This window comes from Pollicipes pollicipes, unplaced genomic scaffold (assembly GCF_011947565.3).
Source record: "Pollicipes pollicipes isolate AB1234 unplaced genomic scaffold, Ppol_2.1 Scaffold_3087;HRSCAF=3621_pilon_pilon_pilon, whole genome shotgun sequence".
In the NCBI taxonomy this organism is placed as follows: Eukaryota; Metazoa; Arthropoda; class Thecostraca; order Pollicipedomorpha; family Pollicipedidae; genus Pollicipes; species Pollicipes pollicipes.
The window spans coordinates 47121859-47138128 of NW_023596225.1; the positions used below are offsets into that span (position 1 = coordinate 47121859).

The window sequence follows — 16270 nt, forward strand, 5'->3', positions numbered from 1 at the left end:
TTGTTGCACTTCATAGCAATGTTAGCCCCAAAGTGGATTATCGCACGGCTGCGAGCAGGGACGAGGGCGATGCAAATATGTGTGATTCTGGGTGAGTATATACTGTGTCCAGCTCGCAGAAAAGCCAACTCTTCCTTCAAACGGTTTTTATGATACATCGATGGCCAAGTACAAGGCGATACAAGTGTCATGTCGGAACTTATGCCATGAAGCTGCGTTCTGGTGTTGTTTGTCCATTGTCGTAGTCAAAAATGTGTTATCGTTGTCCGAGTTAAAGACGAATATATTTAGAATGAACGGAAATTTATGTGATGTGAAAGGACCAAAGCTTCTTGAGCCAATGGGCCTGCCTGCTTAAATCCCATGATGCTTCTATAACCTGGAATCCACAGAAAATCGGTTACCAAAATTAATGACTAATGTCATGTCTTGTGAATATAATATATGATATGTAAGTAAATATGCATGTCCTGTGAGAGTAATATATGATGCAGATTGATGATGTGGACAAGGAAGTGGGGAGTAACGTCTGGGTAGTTAGGCGACTTTACATCTGCCTTGTAACCCGAACAGATCGCAATTGCGCTCAGAGGATGAATGTGTTGATGACGGTGTTGAAACGCAAGAAGAAGAGCAAGCAGCTCTGCGGAGTAAATGGAGGTGCCATTCAATAACCGTCAGTTTTTAAACCAACCTTCGCAATAAATTACTGAACATTCAGGGTGGTCACTACACCTAGAACCATCGGTGTACAAAATACAGTTATTTGAATGAATGACAGTTGTCTTATTCATCGTTTGCTAAATATAAGCTGTTGTGACGAGCAGTTTGAGATCTTTAGGAAGGTGTTTTGAAAATAGCTAAAAGTGCTACATTAGACTGAGTTTGTTGTTGTTTGTTTCTTTGCGAGCCTGCGGCACTTTTGTTACACATCGCAAAATGTATTCCTTTCGTCGGATAGCTAGGAGCATAACGTGGGCGTCCATTCCAAACGCTGAACTTGAGACGCACGCAATACTTCTTGTGTAATCCGCAATAACGTGTTTTGGATGGTAGCCAGAGGCCAACGAGCGTGTTCATTGCTCCCCTGCATAAGCCATGGAGCCGTATTTAATGATAAGAGCCAAAAATGTATGTAAACGTACTTAAGTGTGGCGGTCGACACCGTACCGTGCACCCAGAGATGCGGCGGACGAAATTCAGTGTTTTGAAGCGTTTGGAACAAACATGCTCCTCGCACGTTGGTACTGAAATCTTAGGGCAAGTGCGGGTACCGATTAGCTTAAAAAATAGAACAAAAAGAGTAAAATCTGATCCAACATAACTGAAAAGTGCACAAAATGTGGCATACTCCCGAAAATGCAAATGACGTTTGCCACAGCCGGATCAGATAAATTCGCGTGCTGGAAACGCAAGAATACTTTTGTCAGAGCCGCATAACTCGAACAAATCATTTTATTAAATGCAGCTGGCGAGGAATCGACAAGCGCCGTAACCTACACAATAAGAAAATAACATCAGGAACCGTTCTCACCCTGTGACTAGTACGTCGCTGGCTTGAAAACCGGGGCGGGAGAGCTGTATACGGTCTTGTGGACAGGCTCGTAGGCCGGAGCAGCAACCTTGTAGGCAGGGGCGGGATGGCTGTAGCCAGAATTGTGGACAGGCTTGTGGGCCGGAGCGGGAGAGCTGTAAACGGGCTTGTGGATAGCCTTGTAGGCCGGAACAGCAACCTTGTAGGCAGGGGCTGGATGGCTGTAGCCAGACTTGTGGACAGGCTTGTGGGCCGGAGCGGGAGAGCTGTAAACGGGTTTGTGGACAGGCTTATAGGCAGGAGCGGGATGGTTGTAGGTAGGCTTGTAAGCCGGGGCAGCAGTCTTGTAGGCAGGGGCGGGGTGGTACTCGGGGTAATGGGCCTCTCCCTCGTAGGTGACCTCAGCGCTGTAGTCGCCGTAGTTGTCAACGACGTAGTTGACGTGCTGGATACGGCCGTCAGGCAGAGCCAACCGAGTAATATCCCTGGGTGTTGTGGCCATCGCTCTCCTCCCTCTTGGCGAAGTTGGTACCGGTGTAGTCGTCGTTGACGGCGTACTCGTAAGCGAACGGCTTTGACCTCCTCCTTGTACTGGGGCTCCGGGTGGTAAGAGGCCGGCTTGTAGGAGGGGGCCGGGTGGTAGGGGACCGGAGCGGGCTTGTAGCCCGGCGTCTCCGGCGCTGGGGCGGCGGCGGCGACAGCCAGCACGGCGGCAACGATGAAACCCTGCAATGACATAGGGGGGCTTTTCACGGAAGCGGCAGCCATTTTAAAAGTGCATGTTTTGCTGGATCAATCTGATAACCTCGGTACCAATGTAATACATTTCTCCATTCTTTAACTGCAGTTCACTTCGCTAAAAAATAATCGTTGCAGCAGTCAGCAGGACGACCATACCAACCGCATCATTCAAGCCCTCACCTGCATGGTGTGTTCTGATGGCCTGGTGTGCCAGTGCAAGTGGTGCCTACTTTCGCGTTGCTTTCCGCTTTTATAGGTCGGCCCGCTCACCACATGGTAGACGGCCACGGTCAGGTTCCCAGTGAACGAGTGGCCCCCAGTGCCGCAGGCTGTGCCTGACGAAATCGTATGGAATGGCCTGGCACACCCCCGCCCCAGAGAAGTTTAGCTTAATGTGACGGTTAAGCTGGGTCATGATTACACAGGATGTTGGGTGCACACAAGTGGGTGCCAGGCTCAGGGTGTATTCAGGAACTTTTGCTGGGAAGCAAATCCGGTGACACAAAGGGGGGGGGGGGGGGGTGTAGGTGCGGCGGTCTTGTCCACTAATAATTCACGTAACATATTTTGGAAGTGATGAAATGTCATGGCTGCAATGCTAGATATACATCTACGGCTGTTTCTCACTGATGCACAATGTTACCCGTTCGACTCACCTTTGTCATTCGGCAAATACGGCTTTCCAGCTGACCAAGATTATTTGGCTACTTCAACATTGTTTTCTCCGGGGAGGTGAAATTCCACGAGCGGGAAGGAATTTTACTGCGGCCGCATTTTAATGAAATGATTTCCTGGAGTTATGCGGCTCTGACAAAAGTATGCTTGCGTTTTCATCATGTGAATTTATCTGATCCGGCTGTGGCAAACGTCATTTGCATTTTCGGGATTTTCGGCCACATTTTGTGCACTTTTCAGTTATTGTTGGATCAGATTATACTCTTTTTATTTTATTTGTTAAGCTAATCGGTATGGCACTCGCCCTAAGATTCAGTGCCAACGCGCGTGAAGCATGCCTGTTCCAAACGCTTCAAAACACTGAGTTTCGTCCGCTGCATCTCTGGTTCACTGCACGGTGCCGACCGCCATACTTAAGTACGCTTACAGACATTTTTGGCTCTTATCATTAAATACGGCTCCATGGCATAAGCAGGGGAGCAATGAGCACGCTCTTCAGCCTCTGGCTACCATCAAAAACACGTTATTGCGGATTACGCAAGGAATATTGCGTACGTCTCCAATTTCAGCGTTCGGAATGGACGCTCACGTTATGATTCTAACTATCCAACGAAAATAATGCATTTTGCGATGTGTAACAAAAGTGCCCTAGACTCGTAAACAAACGACAAACAAACTCAGTGTATTGTAGCACTATTAATTATATTCAAGCACCTTCCTAAAGATCTCAAAGTGTTCGTCACAACAGCTTATATTTAACAAACGTTAAATAATCCAATTGTCATTCATCCAAATAACTGTGTTGTGTACACCGATGGTTCTAGGTTTGATGACCACTCTGAATGTTTAGTAATTTATTACGAAGTTTCTTTAAAAAACTGTCGGTTATCAAATGGCACCTCCATTAACAGGGTAGAGTTGCTTGCGCTTGTTCTTGCGTTTCAACACCGTCAGCAACACATTCATTCTCCGAGCACAATTGCGATCCGTCCGGGTTACACTCAAGGCAGATGTAAAATCGCTTTACTACCCAGACGTTGCTCCCCACTTCCTTGTCCACATCATCAATCTGCATCACATATTGCTCTCACAGGACATGCATATATTATTTGCATATGCCATATATTACACTCACAAGACATGACATGAGCCATTAAATTTGGTATTCGATTTTCCGTGGATTCAAGGCTAAAGAAGCATTATGGGGATTAAACAGGCTGGTCCACTGGCTCAAGAAGCTTTGGTCCCTTCACATCACATAAAGTTCCGTTCACTCTAAATATATTAGTCCTCAACTCGGACAACGATAACACATTTTGGCCATGACAATGGACAAACAACACTAGAACGCAGCTTCATGGCATAAATTCTGACATGACACTTAAGCCATCAATGTATCGTAAAAACCGTTTGGGGGGAAGAAGATATTGGCCTGTCTGCGAGCTTCACACAGTATATACTCACCCAAAATCACACATATTTGTGTCGCCCTCGTCCCTGCTCACAGCCGTGCGATTATCCACTTTAGGGCAAACATTGCTATGGAGTGCAACAAGTTCAAGCAATAGCGAAATGCCATGGAGACCCATTTTCTTTGGCGCAGCATCACATTCTCTTAAATATCTTTCTTAGTGACGACCATTCACAATTGCTCGACCTTCTTTTCAGCTTCCTCAAGCTCACCAATCTGCTGCAGGCGATGTGAACGATGATGACGGATATCTTGTTCTTGCATTTTTTCTAACTCACAAAGCAACAAGGTGTATTTGAAGTAATGAAATTAAAATAGCGACAGGAGTTAAAAAACAAATTTTAGTGGTCACATATGAGTCTAAGGCTATGCTGAGTTATCGACCATTTAAAAGCAATCCTCCACACTTGAAAATATTGAAGCAGGCATCAGATGCGATGAAACCAACTCACAGGCGGTGGGAAGTTAACGAGCAAGATCCATCACAACATTGCCATAATGGTGCGTTACTAGTACGCTTACCAATATGCGATCTACTACTGGGCTTACCTGGGCTCGCCTCTGCAGCCCCCCGCCGCTGGCGTGGGCCGGCCGGCCGCCATGGTCAGTGGTCACCGGGACGGCCGTTTTCTGACGCCGGCGAGAGGGCGTGTTTGTCACAGCGAGTGACGGCGAGTGGGAACATGCGAAAATGAGCCCAGGGTGAAATTCGCGGGGGTGATGGAGAAGAGCTGGAAGACTTTTTGTCACGGTCGGATATATATCGGCTGGGGGTGTGATATATATATCGGATATATATCGGCTGGGCTGATGAGAAAAAAGCTGTGGGGAAGGCGCTTCTTGGCCCCGGCACGCGGATTGCGGTGAGAGGTGCACTTTCAGAGAACATAAATGCTGTTTGGAACAGGGTGGGAAATTTAATTGTTTTTTTTTTTGCTGGTGGCGGAGTACAAAAATTGTTGTGGTCGGAGTGCAAACTTGCCTGCAAGCAAAGGTCTGTCTAATGTGAAATGAGTGTCTGCACAATGGGCCTTGCTTGGAGTACATCACATACTGCCTTTAATGGGTCAACATTTTCCCAATGTTTTTCTGGCAAAAATTAGTGTCAGCATGCAATTTTGCATTTCAGTGGAACAGAGCACTTCTTGTGAGTGAGGGTGCCACACTGATCCCATCCATATCACTGTAGTGCTACTAGCTGACCTATACATGCACAGATTGATTAATGGTACACGTTAATAAGAAATATAGAGTTAGAGAGGTTAACAACAAAACTTTATACATATGCATTCACAGGTGCATCATACAAAGCTCAGTTACTTAGCATTGCCTATCTACATGCAAACTTACACAATATCAAAATGATAAATCAGGTGCATCCTCTGCTTACTGACAACTGAATTGCGGACAACCACTTTGCATCACACCCTGGTTTTTTAATGAGTCTTAGGCAGCTGCAACTGACTATGAAAGCCTTTTGTATGTGACATCACTAACATACATAATGGCCATAATGGCCTTTACATAATTAATATAAACATACCAAAAGTGTTCCTCTTCCTATCCTTCTCTTTCTGCTCTTCTCCTCCTTCAGTTCCTCAGCTTCTCTTTCTGTCACTCTTCTCTTTCCACTCCTCCTCCACTTCTGCTCCTCCTCTCTTCCTGCACCTTCTGTCTTCTCTCCTCTTCTCCAAGTTCCCTATGACCCTATGTAGGGAAAACTTTAATAGTGCCACTGCAGGACCTTATGCCTGACAGCAAGGAACATGGCAGCATTGCCACCTGCCAGGTTACAGCAATTACAACCACAGGCTGAAAAGAGGCCAGCCTCATATTTGATCCCACATGGGAAACCCAAGCTTAGCATTAATGTTGTATATAGATACCTTAGTACCTACGTACCTACCCACCATGCTGTAGGTAGAGCAGGTTACACCAAGGTGATTCTGCACCAGCCTGCAGTGGTAAACATTTATAGATCAGTCCCCCGGTATTTATTTACCTTTTTTGGAATAACTTAATAGCGGTCCAAAACTAAATCCCAAGTAACTTTACAAGTGTGGATGCATGCTGTGTGAAAATTGAAGACAACCAATTCCACTTTGCCTCACTGAATACCTCAAACTCGCAGCTACGATGCACATAATCCCAAGCAGCTTCACTCACCCTCCTCCCTCCTCACTCCCACCACACGAAGACAGACAACCAAACCATGCACAGGAGTTCTGGCGCATTCACAGACATTGTGATGGCATTCTAGCACTCGTCAATGGGCCAACCAAGTACAAGTACCATGGGTCGGTCCTGAAATGACAGGCTGTGATGAATAGTCTAAGAAAAACCATTTATGCAGTTGCACCAACACAAATTGTTCAGTTTGTGGTAGAAAAATCATAGAGCTTTACAGTCATGCATTTCAAGTTGCTATTTTCCACCTACAAATATATATTATCTTCTGGTGGCGCAAGACAACGCCGAGATAATGCAGTGACTGTACTACAAATCTATAGATATTTCTCATTCTAAGGCATATCATGCCATTTCAGCACCCTCTGAGGAAGGCCCGTATCTGGGCGATACCAAAACACGTAAATTTTTCAATTAAATTTGACTAACTTTGCTAAAAACTTGCTGTTCTCCGGCTTGTACTCCGGCTTGTTCTCCCCGGGTCTCCCCATAGGCCCCATTGTGAGAAGGGCAACCAAGTACTGTGATTTTTTCCCACCGGGTTATGGACCATCTCTATCTTGCAAGTATAGGTACTGGTTGAGCCTGGAGACGTGATACCGCTGTTAAATAAGTAAGATATCCTCGAATCTTCAAAGACCGGCATTTACCGATTTCTGAAAAAGTGGCTGACGTACTATCATTTATACAATCGTAATAAGTTTTGGAATGCTGCATGCCACAAACTCCCATTTTGGGAACGTAAATTCCGATGACATTTAAGAACCCAAAAGAAGCCGTTACCACCAAAAGTGCCGCCCACAAACGCCATATTTGAATGCCATTTAATGTCATGATTCTATCTTAAAAGTGCCGATATGTGATATGATAAAAGTGCCTTTGAATGCTACGATTTTGAGTTTAATTGCAAGTTGGATGATGATTGGTGGCTGGTATGGCAGGAGCAGGAATGAAACAAGCGCTTTGAAAAGGATGTGCAATGCTGCAATATTTTGGAATTTTCCCACCAAACTGTTTGCAAGATGCACGTCCTTTAGTAAAATCGCTAACATGTTATCTTAATATGAGGTAAGTTAAGAGCATTGTTGGCATACTGGACTTCTTGCTCGGCGAGTCTTTGAATGAGCTAGTTGAAAAAGATGTGCCATCGTTGATTTTGGTGCTGCTAGTGGTTTTCTGGTCTAACAAATATTGTTGTAGGTGTCTGTTGCGACGCGGACCTTCACTGCTCGAAAATGCACTCGTCAGTTGTAGGAGGCTGGGCTGCCGTTGGTCTCGGGTACGGGGGGCGATGGGTTCGTCGCGTGGTGGGAGCCGGCGCCGTGATATGTTCGTCCGTTTCTTGAAAAAGGTATCGGTAGGTGTGTGCGTCGTGGGGAATGCGGTCTTACTCAGGTGCGCCATATATTTTCCCCACAAGTGACATCTGAGGTATGTGGCAGCGGTAGGTACTTAAAACAAGCACATTTCATCTTTCAGCTTATTTCATTTCCACAGAAGTAACTCACATGAGTTGTCATCACCATTCAGGAGTTGCACAGGCCTGTACAAGTACATCTAACCCATGTAATACAATGATGAAGGACATTGACATGAACGCCCTGGATTGGCCAGCTCCTGCAGGATTGCAGATGCTTGTTTCCATTTCTTGGTGCTCCATATGTTTGGTCTCTGGAAATCAAATAAAAGTTATAACTCACGTTATGAAAGCAAAGTTTATGCACCCTCCTGGCTATCAAGAAAGCAAAACTGTCTGCCTTGGTACTTATACTCAGGCTCATACATTTGCAATGGTGTCTGCTTTGTGGGGCGACTGCAGTGTTTGTCTGGAGTATAAAAAATTGGGATTCTTACCAGTCAAGAGCCTGGAGTACAACATTTCCTGGTGCCACATCCACCAGAAAACGGAGGTTTTCCCCCACTGGTTTGGAACCTGAAGCCGGCGCTGCGTCGGGAATTTGGTCCGTACTAAAGCTGGAATTGCTGAATACAGGCTCTGGTATTGAAGTAGTCTAATGCAGTGCTCTTGCCTAATCACCGACGCATGCAACCCTGCGAGACATGACGTACGTTTCTTTCCAACTTACGCCTTTCGTTTCGTGGTGCGTCCCTTGGCTTGGGGCCCAACACGTCTGTTGGAGCTGCTCCATTGAGTCGGTTTTATGGCACTCCGTCCGATGTGGCGGCGCAGTTGTGTCTGTTGTGTCGCACCATTCATGTCCTGACTTGGGCCATGTCTGTAAGGCAGCACAGCGCAAGGATGAGTCAGACCTGGCTGTAACACCAGGCGTCGGCACTCACCCTCCCTGCACGTCGGACGGAAGAGGATCGCGTCTCGACGGCGTCTCCCACCTGGACGCGGCCGGACCGAACCGCCCCGAGCCTCGTTGGTGGCCGGCGGCGGGCACGGACCGCGCCGCGACGGCGTCGGCGGGCAGCACGCGCCCGCTCCCCGTCCCCTGTCTCGCGGAAGAGAGAAACGGCATGCAACCTCTCGGTCGGTCACGCTGGAACAGCTCGCTGCACTCGGCCGTTTTTGGCGCCGCTATGGTTCCATTCATACCACCAGCCAATGAGCGTACACAGCTGTACGACAAAAGCTATCCGATTACTCCTTGCCGCCTGCAGGCGAGTCTCCATTTGGAGAGGGTGTTATAGCCGCCGTGGTCATGGAGTATCGTCATTATGATCTGCATCGGAACAAGGAAGAGACGCGTCTGCAACGAGCCGAGTATGAAATGAAATCATCTCACTTATGACTATTGATCTGCTTTTAAGTGAAAAGGATCCTCTAGGCAGCACAATTTCTCCATTTAGTAAACATGCTCCTTAATACGGCATTGTTTGATTGCGTCATGGAACGTTTGTATGACGTTGAGAAAACTCCAAACTAGCCGTCGAAATTTGCACTTACTTGTAGTACTTCAAGCTTGCCAAGAGGTGGCAGCACGGGCAATATTTTTCGCTGAACCAAATGTCATGGGCTCGTCTTATTAAGTTATTCAATTGAAAGCTTTAATTTTGTTATAGCTAGCCAGTAACGAAACCATGTCCAACCTGCTAAATTAAGTAGCACAAAGCGTGCTTTGCGATTGAAGCTTGCTCAGCTTGTAAGTTGTTCAGTGCATTTTCGAGGAACATTATTCACATAGAAAAGACAGCATTAATAGCCTTATTCCCCGGAGGAAAACCGGGAGAATGAAGATATCGATGGGTTGCTATTTCGGCAACATACCTTTATCGAAACATCAACCCATCTATATCTCCATTCCCCCGATTTTTTCACCGAGGAATAAGGATTTTGCTACTGTCTTACCTTGGGAAGGCCACTAAAAAAAAAATTGAGAGAAAATTGGCATCCGTTATATTTGGAGACCGCGTTCACGGGCGTTAGATGTGAACGGCTGTACGATAATATTATTCGCCACCTTGAACATCGCCTGGCCTGCAGGATCTGAATGACTCTTTTCATGACGTCATGCATGCCTGAATGATCTTGAAATAGTCTGCACGAAAAAGTCTGCACATCTTCTTGGGCGTATAGCTCAGAAACCAGAGGGCTTTAGGTGTTCAGAAGGTCAGGGCCGTGAACTGCACCGAATAATCTTCAAGACAGCTATTTCAGCGAAGACCAAAAAATAAAGATGGAACGCTCACTTTAATATATCAGAATGCACTGGCTTAACGACTTTTTGTGGCAGATATTGGTTGCGTAAGTTGTCAAGTCCATTTGCGAAGAACATTTTACACATAGATAGACAGTACCGTTACCCCGATTCTCCTTAGAGTAACCAGGACAAAGGAGATATAGATGCATCGATATTCCAGCTACATGCGTTTATGGGAACACATTTAAGTAGTGAATTCAAAATTGCATGCCGATTTCACTTGACTTTTTTAAACAGCGTGTCACATTTTTTTTTTACAATTCACCAACATTCAGGATAAGGAGCTTTGCCAACCATTATCACGATGCAGTGTATATTCAACTTCGGATTAAAATGCGCGAAAAATACCTGTACACGCAAACGAATTCAAATAAACAGGCATCACGCATCACTCAACACTTATACATGCAAACGATTTCAAGCAAATAGGCCTCAAGCATGATGCATCAGGCATCGCTCATACATATTAACGATTTTAAGCTAGCACACAGCACGCTTGAAGGCACTAATTGCATTCGCATAATCGCTCATAATAAGCCCTGTATGTTAGGGTCTCGTTACCGATTTTTTATGAGAATGGATCCACTTATTTTGCTGTCTGGATGGCCCTGGCTTTATAGACGACTTTGAGATTTAAAGGGGTATGACGTTCAAAAATGCACATGCCCACGTCCTGGCACCCGAAAGCATACCGTGCAGCGAAGGGTTACCCGAAACACGAGTGACTATGCCGAGAGGGTTTTGATGACTCGCACCGAGTCTCGGTATGCAAATGAATTTGCAAGCGAACATGGGTGTCCATAACAACGAATATAGAGCTACTTCTACGCATTTATAAATAAAGCTTAGCTCAGGTCCCATGATGAAATTATGATGTTTAGCATTGGAAGAACTGGCTGATATGTTAAAACCACACAGTCTGAGCAGTTCATTTTATTGAAATTAAACGGGCTGAAGAGCATCATAACACAACATTCATGCGTTTAAATAGCAAGTCGTCCTTAGAATTTGACTAGTACGCCACAGGCTTGGATGCCGGGGCGGGATGGCTGTAGGTAGGATTGTTTGCAGGCTTGTAAGCTGGGGCAGCAGCTTTGTAGGCAGGGGCGGGGTGGTGCTCGGGATACTGGGCCTTTCCCTCGTATGTGACCTCCGCGTTGTAGCCGCCGTAGTTGTCGGCGACGTACTTAACGTGCTGGACACGGCCGTCGGGCAGAGCCACCGAGTAATATCCCTGGGTGATGTGGCCATCGCTCTCCTCCTTCTTGGCGAAGTTGGTGCCGGTGTAGTGGTCGTTGACAGCATAGTCGTAGGCGAACGGCTTGGCATCCTCCTTGTACTGGGACTCCGGATGGTAGGAAGCGGGTTTGTAAGACGGGGCCGGGTGGTACTGAGCCTGAGCCGGCTTGTACGCCGACGCCTCCGTGGCTGGGGCGGCGGCGGCGACAGCCAGTACGGCGGCAACGACGAATCCCTGAAATTTCACAAACGATTTGCTGTCAACAGGTCAGTCACTTCTGTACAGTTGTTTTGTCATAATTCATCCTATAGCTATGTTTCTGGTGCGACATGTCACCACTGCACCCGTCACAATGCATTTCCCCAAAAATGCATTTCCTCTCGTATGTGACAAGATGCCACACGAACTACTTTCTTCAAGCACATACCTGCATCTTGTGTTTTTGGTGGCCGAGGGTGCAGTGGAACTGGTGCATGCATCTACAGTGCATCGGCTTTTATAGATCGGCCGCGGGCCGCTGATGGAAGGTCACAAACATTGCTTCACTGATCGTGCGGCTCCCGCTACCACCGGCTGGTCGAGTGACATGACAGGTTAGCACGGAACCACGGCCACTGCTGGATACTCGCACAACGGCTGGGAAGCAATTCATGTGTCCATTATTCGGTCGTACTTTGCACATGACACTGTATTCGAGCAAGACATGTAGAATATGCACGTCAATGTTCATACCGTTAAACAAGAACAAGTCAATCGCCCTGACTCTGATTTAGAGTATATATATGCTTGCGCCGTTTGCAAATATCCAAGGAAGCTAACGGGTCTAAAACCCACTGTGCCGTTTGTGCCGCGTGGGATGTGCCTGTAGTTCGACTCATCGCTGACTTACATCCGGCATCCCTCCTTTGTGTCCGGATCTCAGAATCTAAAGCTTCTGAAGCGTTTTTAACGTCCTGCCTGAATGGAGTGGCCTGATTTGCTGCGCGGGGATCACACATATAAAAAAGCTTCTCGCAGCACCACAGACCACTTCTATTTCAAGATCACATTGCTGGCCGAGGCAACGTTTGACAGCATCCTTCGCGATGTCTTTGATGACGTATTATATTCCTGAAAAAAACATTGGCAGCACATCAGAAAGCACGCTAACGTAAAGGTATGCAATCCTCACGCTACTGTAAATGTAATTCTCCCCGTGTAAAGCACTTCACGATATTTGCGTGTGTTCCCATCTTGTTTCGCTCTTTTACAGTGACGGCGCTTCCATCAAAAAACCTTACGCACTGCCGAACCAAACCGCAGGGCTCACATAAAACATTTTCAAAACCACTTGGTAGCTTTAGTTTACGACAAGACTTCGTTAACCAAGATTATGACGCATTGCAGCACATATTAGACTCAAGGGAGATATGTAAACCGAGAAAATAATGGGAATTTACTGTAAAATTTCACTTATCTAATGTTATTACCCGAATGTGAAACAACCTGCTGCATGCATGCCTCAGGCTGACCCCCCCCCCCCCCATCCCCCCCAGCACACGCAAAACAAATTGATATGTCAATGCGTTTTGTCCTTGATACCTTTCAACAGGGTATGGGTACCGCACATGCCTTGAAGTCAACGCAGTCCAGAATTGAGGTAATTTATCTTCATTGCTGCAAATTGACTTTCGTTGCTTTCATTGGTTGTTAAGTAGATTTATTTTGATAGGCTTGAAAGCACATAGAAAGCAAATAAAGCATGGGCATACATCTGTCAGGATTCTGTAGGGTTCCCTTTCAGTCAAGACGCTTTCAATACGGGATGTTGAGTAGCGGGCTGGAGCATCCCAAAGACATCACTGACCCAAAAAATGGATTCATCTTAACTTCTCCCTAATTTCGATTTCTGCTCGGATTTACGCCACTTCTACCTCAAGGTTAGATAACGAACGGAAAAAAGTTGGAGCGAAATGGCCACGATTTATGACGGAGCTGTGCAAGCTAAGGGCGAGGCTGTGAGCGGTGAGGGTTGGAGTCATTTTATTTCCAGTGGTTAGTATGGCATGGCTTTGGATTTCGCTAATTTGGCCAGCTAGCATTGTTCCGTTTTTCCTGAATCCACCACCAGAATTGTCCTGCCAAGCTCAACGGATATATCCTTACTTGGCCACTTCGGTTCAACTTCAACTACAGGTTTGACGTCACCTGTGCATATCCCACATTATCTGTAGGCAGGAGCAGGCTTAATGAGCACATTCAGCTTAACTTCTAGGAGATGGGGGTGCAACAGACAATGCTGTGTGAATTCGTTAACCCAGCTGGTGGTGCCGGGAGGCAGTTCACTGAGGCAGTGGCCGGGTCCGTCTATCAGCAGTTCGCGGGTAGTCTACAAAAGTTAAATAAATGTGGAAGTACACACCACTTACACTGCAAACCAGGCCATCAGCACATACCATGCAGGTGCGTGCTGAAATGTTGCCATTGGCATCAATAGCAGTCTTGTTGCGTTAACAAACGGGCATCTCCCTGAATTTAGCACACTTTCTTCTCAAAGTTGGGGACCTGAGTCATAAATTGGGGGGGGGGGAGGAGCTGAAGGCCATTAAACTGGATAGAAAGCTATATCCTTATACCCAAGCAAGATCAGGCCCTTCGTGCCCGTTAATGTCAAGTGCTTACTTCGTCCAAGGCAAGACATGAAACTTGTTTTTAATCCTAGCACAAAGGGATTCTGGCAGCTAATGGCGCTAAAGGCTAGGGCGAGCATCACATAGTGCCCTTTTCTTCTCATGAGCCAGACGAATGCGACAAAGACAAAAGGTTGGCATATAGATGGTACTGTTCAATGTGACACTCTTTCTTCGTAGCAAGTCCGTCGCCAAAACCTCACTTCTGCTCACAGGCGATCAGAGCATGACATTGCGAGCACATGCTCCAGGAGCGTGACGCCGGCGCCAAAAAACCCGCATGTTCTTAATTGAACATGCGGGGTTTTTAACAAATTTCCGGAAGTGTGAAAGCTTTTCAAGACATTGATGGTTGCATCACCTAGAAAGGCCCCCCCCCCAAAGAGAAATGCAAATACCAGATCTCCATTTGAGCACAAAACAACTTTGCGTTTGTCGGACCACCCTAACCACCATCCATTACACGACTTAGACAACCCCAAGTAGCCCAGCGCGGTGCAACCAATGAGACAAGCTAAGTGCGTGTTGTTCAGCTCTGTTCTGATAAAAGCATGACAACATTATTTCAGCATTGAGCTATTTCTAATTTTCACAGGAATATCCTTTCGGCACGACACATACAAGCTGACCTCACATAGCGTCTGTTGATGACCTGACATGACATCGCCCACTCTCACTGACTGTCCGTCGCGCAGTCAGTTCAGCTGTTGAGCTGCTTTAAGACACTTTAAAATCTGCCTGTAAAAAAAGAAAAAGAAAGCGGCACAAATGGCACGGCTCTCCAAGACATTACTATGAGCGTAATGTGATGGAGCTCAACGTCGAAGCGGTATTCTCCCAAACATGTGACAGCTTGATCATTTAATGACATTGTAAATTGTGGTAACCTATTTGGAACGGCTTGCATGTCAATGCCAAAACGGAGAAAGGTAGGACCCGCCCTCGTGAGGGGGTCCTCGTTAGGGGTGGATCTCGTTGGAAGGGACCCGCCCTCGTTAGGTGTTGATCTCGTTGGGGAGGAGATGCGCGTTGACGGGTCAGAAAATGATTACACAAATCACGCGCTAATAGTTACCTCCCAGGGAGATTTAAAGTAACGAGATTTAGAGTCGCCTCCGTGGTCCAAGGGAAAGATACTGGGCTCGTAATCCAGCGGCACTGGCTACGAGTCCCAGAGCGGGCGCATTGTTTGACCCGACTGAAATGCAAAAGTCAGCTGGCAACTGACCAACGAGGGTCAACCCAGGCCCGGGGCGGCCGTGCCGCAGCATTGTGCGGCACGTAAAAACCTCCGCAGTCCTGTCTGGCAAAAAGGCGGAGGCAAAATTATCCGTTGAACTGGACCGCACGACTTGGGTAGTGGGTTCGGGCTACACGCAACAAGCTATGCTTAGCGTATACTCTGAACCCGAAGTCACCCATGCAAACCATTCGGAATAAATTTATAAAAAAAATGAGTTTTCGGGGCAGTGCTTGCGTTGATTACCCAAGATTTGAGCCCGGAAGCCATCGTTTCAAGGCATTTCAGTCGATCAATTTGGGTCAATTGTGCTAAAGATTTGCGCACCATTTTGAGACAAAACATTAACGCTACAGCCTACCATGAAACCGATTATTGCTCAATACCCGATATGCGTACTAACGTGGGGATTAGCTTTGTTGAAAGCGCACGTCGGATGTCACAAACGCATCAGTGAAATCTTTAAGCTGAAACATGCAAGGCTTCTTGCATGAGAGCTTTGTGTCATGAAAGCTCAACAGTTTAGGTAACGATAACACTGCAAACAAAAATTGCGTTTACATAGAAAACTTTTTCAAAATTTCACTCTGCACGTTTGTATGCCGGGGTGCGATGGCTGTAGGTAGGTTTGTGGACAGTTTTGTAGGCTGGAGCAGGGTGGTACCCGGGGCGCTGAACCTCTCCCTCGTAGGTGACCTCAGCGTTGTAGCCACCGTAGTTGTTGACGACGTACTTGACGTGTTGAACACCGCTGTCCGGCAGAGCCACCGAGTAATATCCCTGGGTGCTGTGACCATCGCCCTCCCCCTTCTTGGCGAAGCTAGCATGTAGGATGGGGCTGGATG

At 46.8% G+C, this 16270-nt stretch overlaps 1 protein-coding gene across 1 annotated transcript; it reads right to left on the reverse strand.

Annotated features, from left to right (window-relative positions):
* Positions 1-586: 586 nt before the first annotated feature.
* On the reverse strand, positions 587-11486 carry LOC119090289 (proline-rich protein 2-like; the record flags this gene model as incomplete). Its single annotated transcript, XM_037213072.1, has 3 exons — positions 587-643; positions 1734-1893; positions 11404-11486. Coding segments are annotated over 3 exons (300 nt in total), but the record flags the coding sequence as incomplete, so codon positions are not given.
* Positions 11487-16270: the final 4784 nt, after the last annotated feature.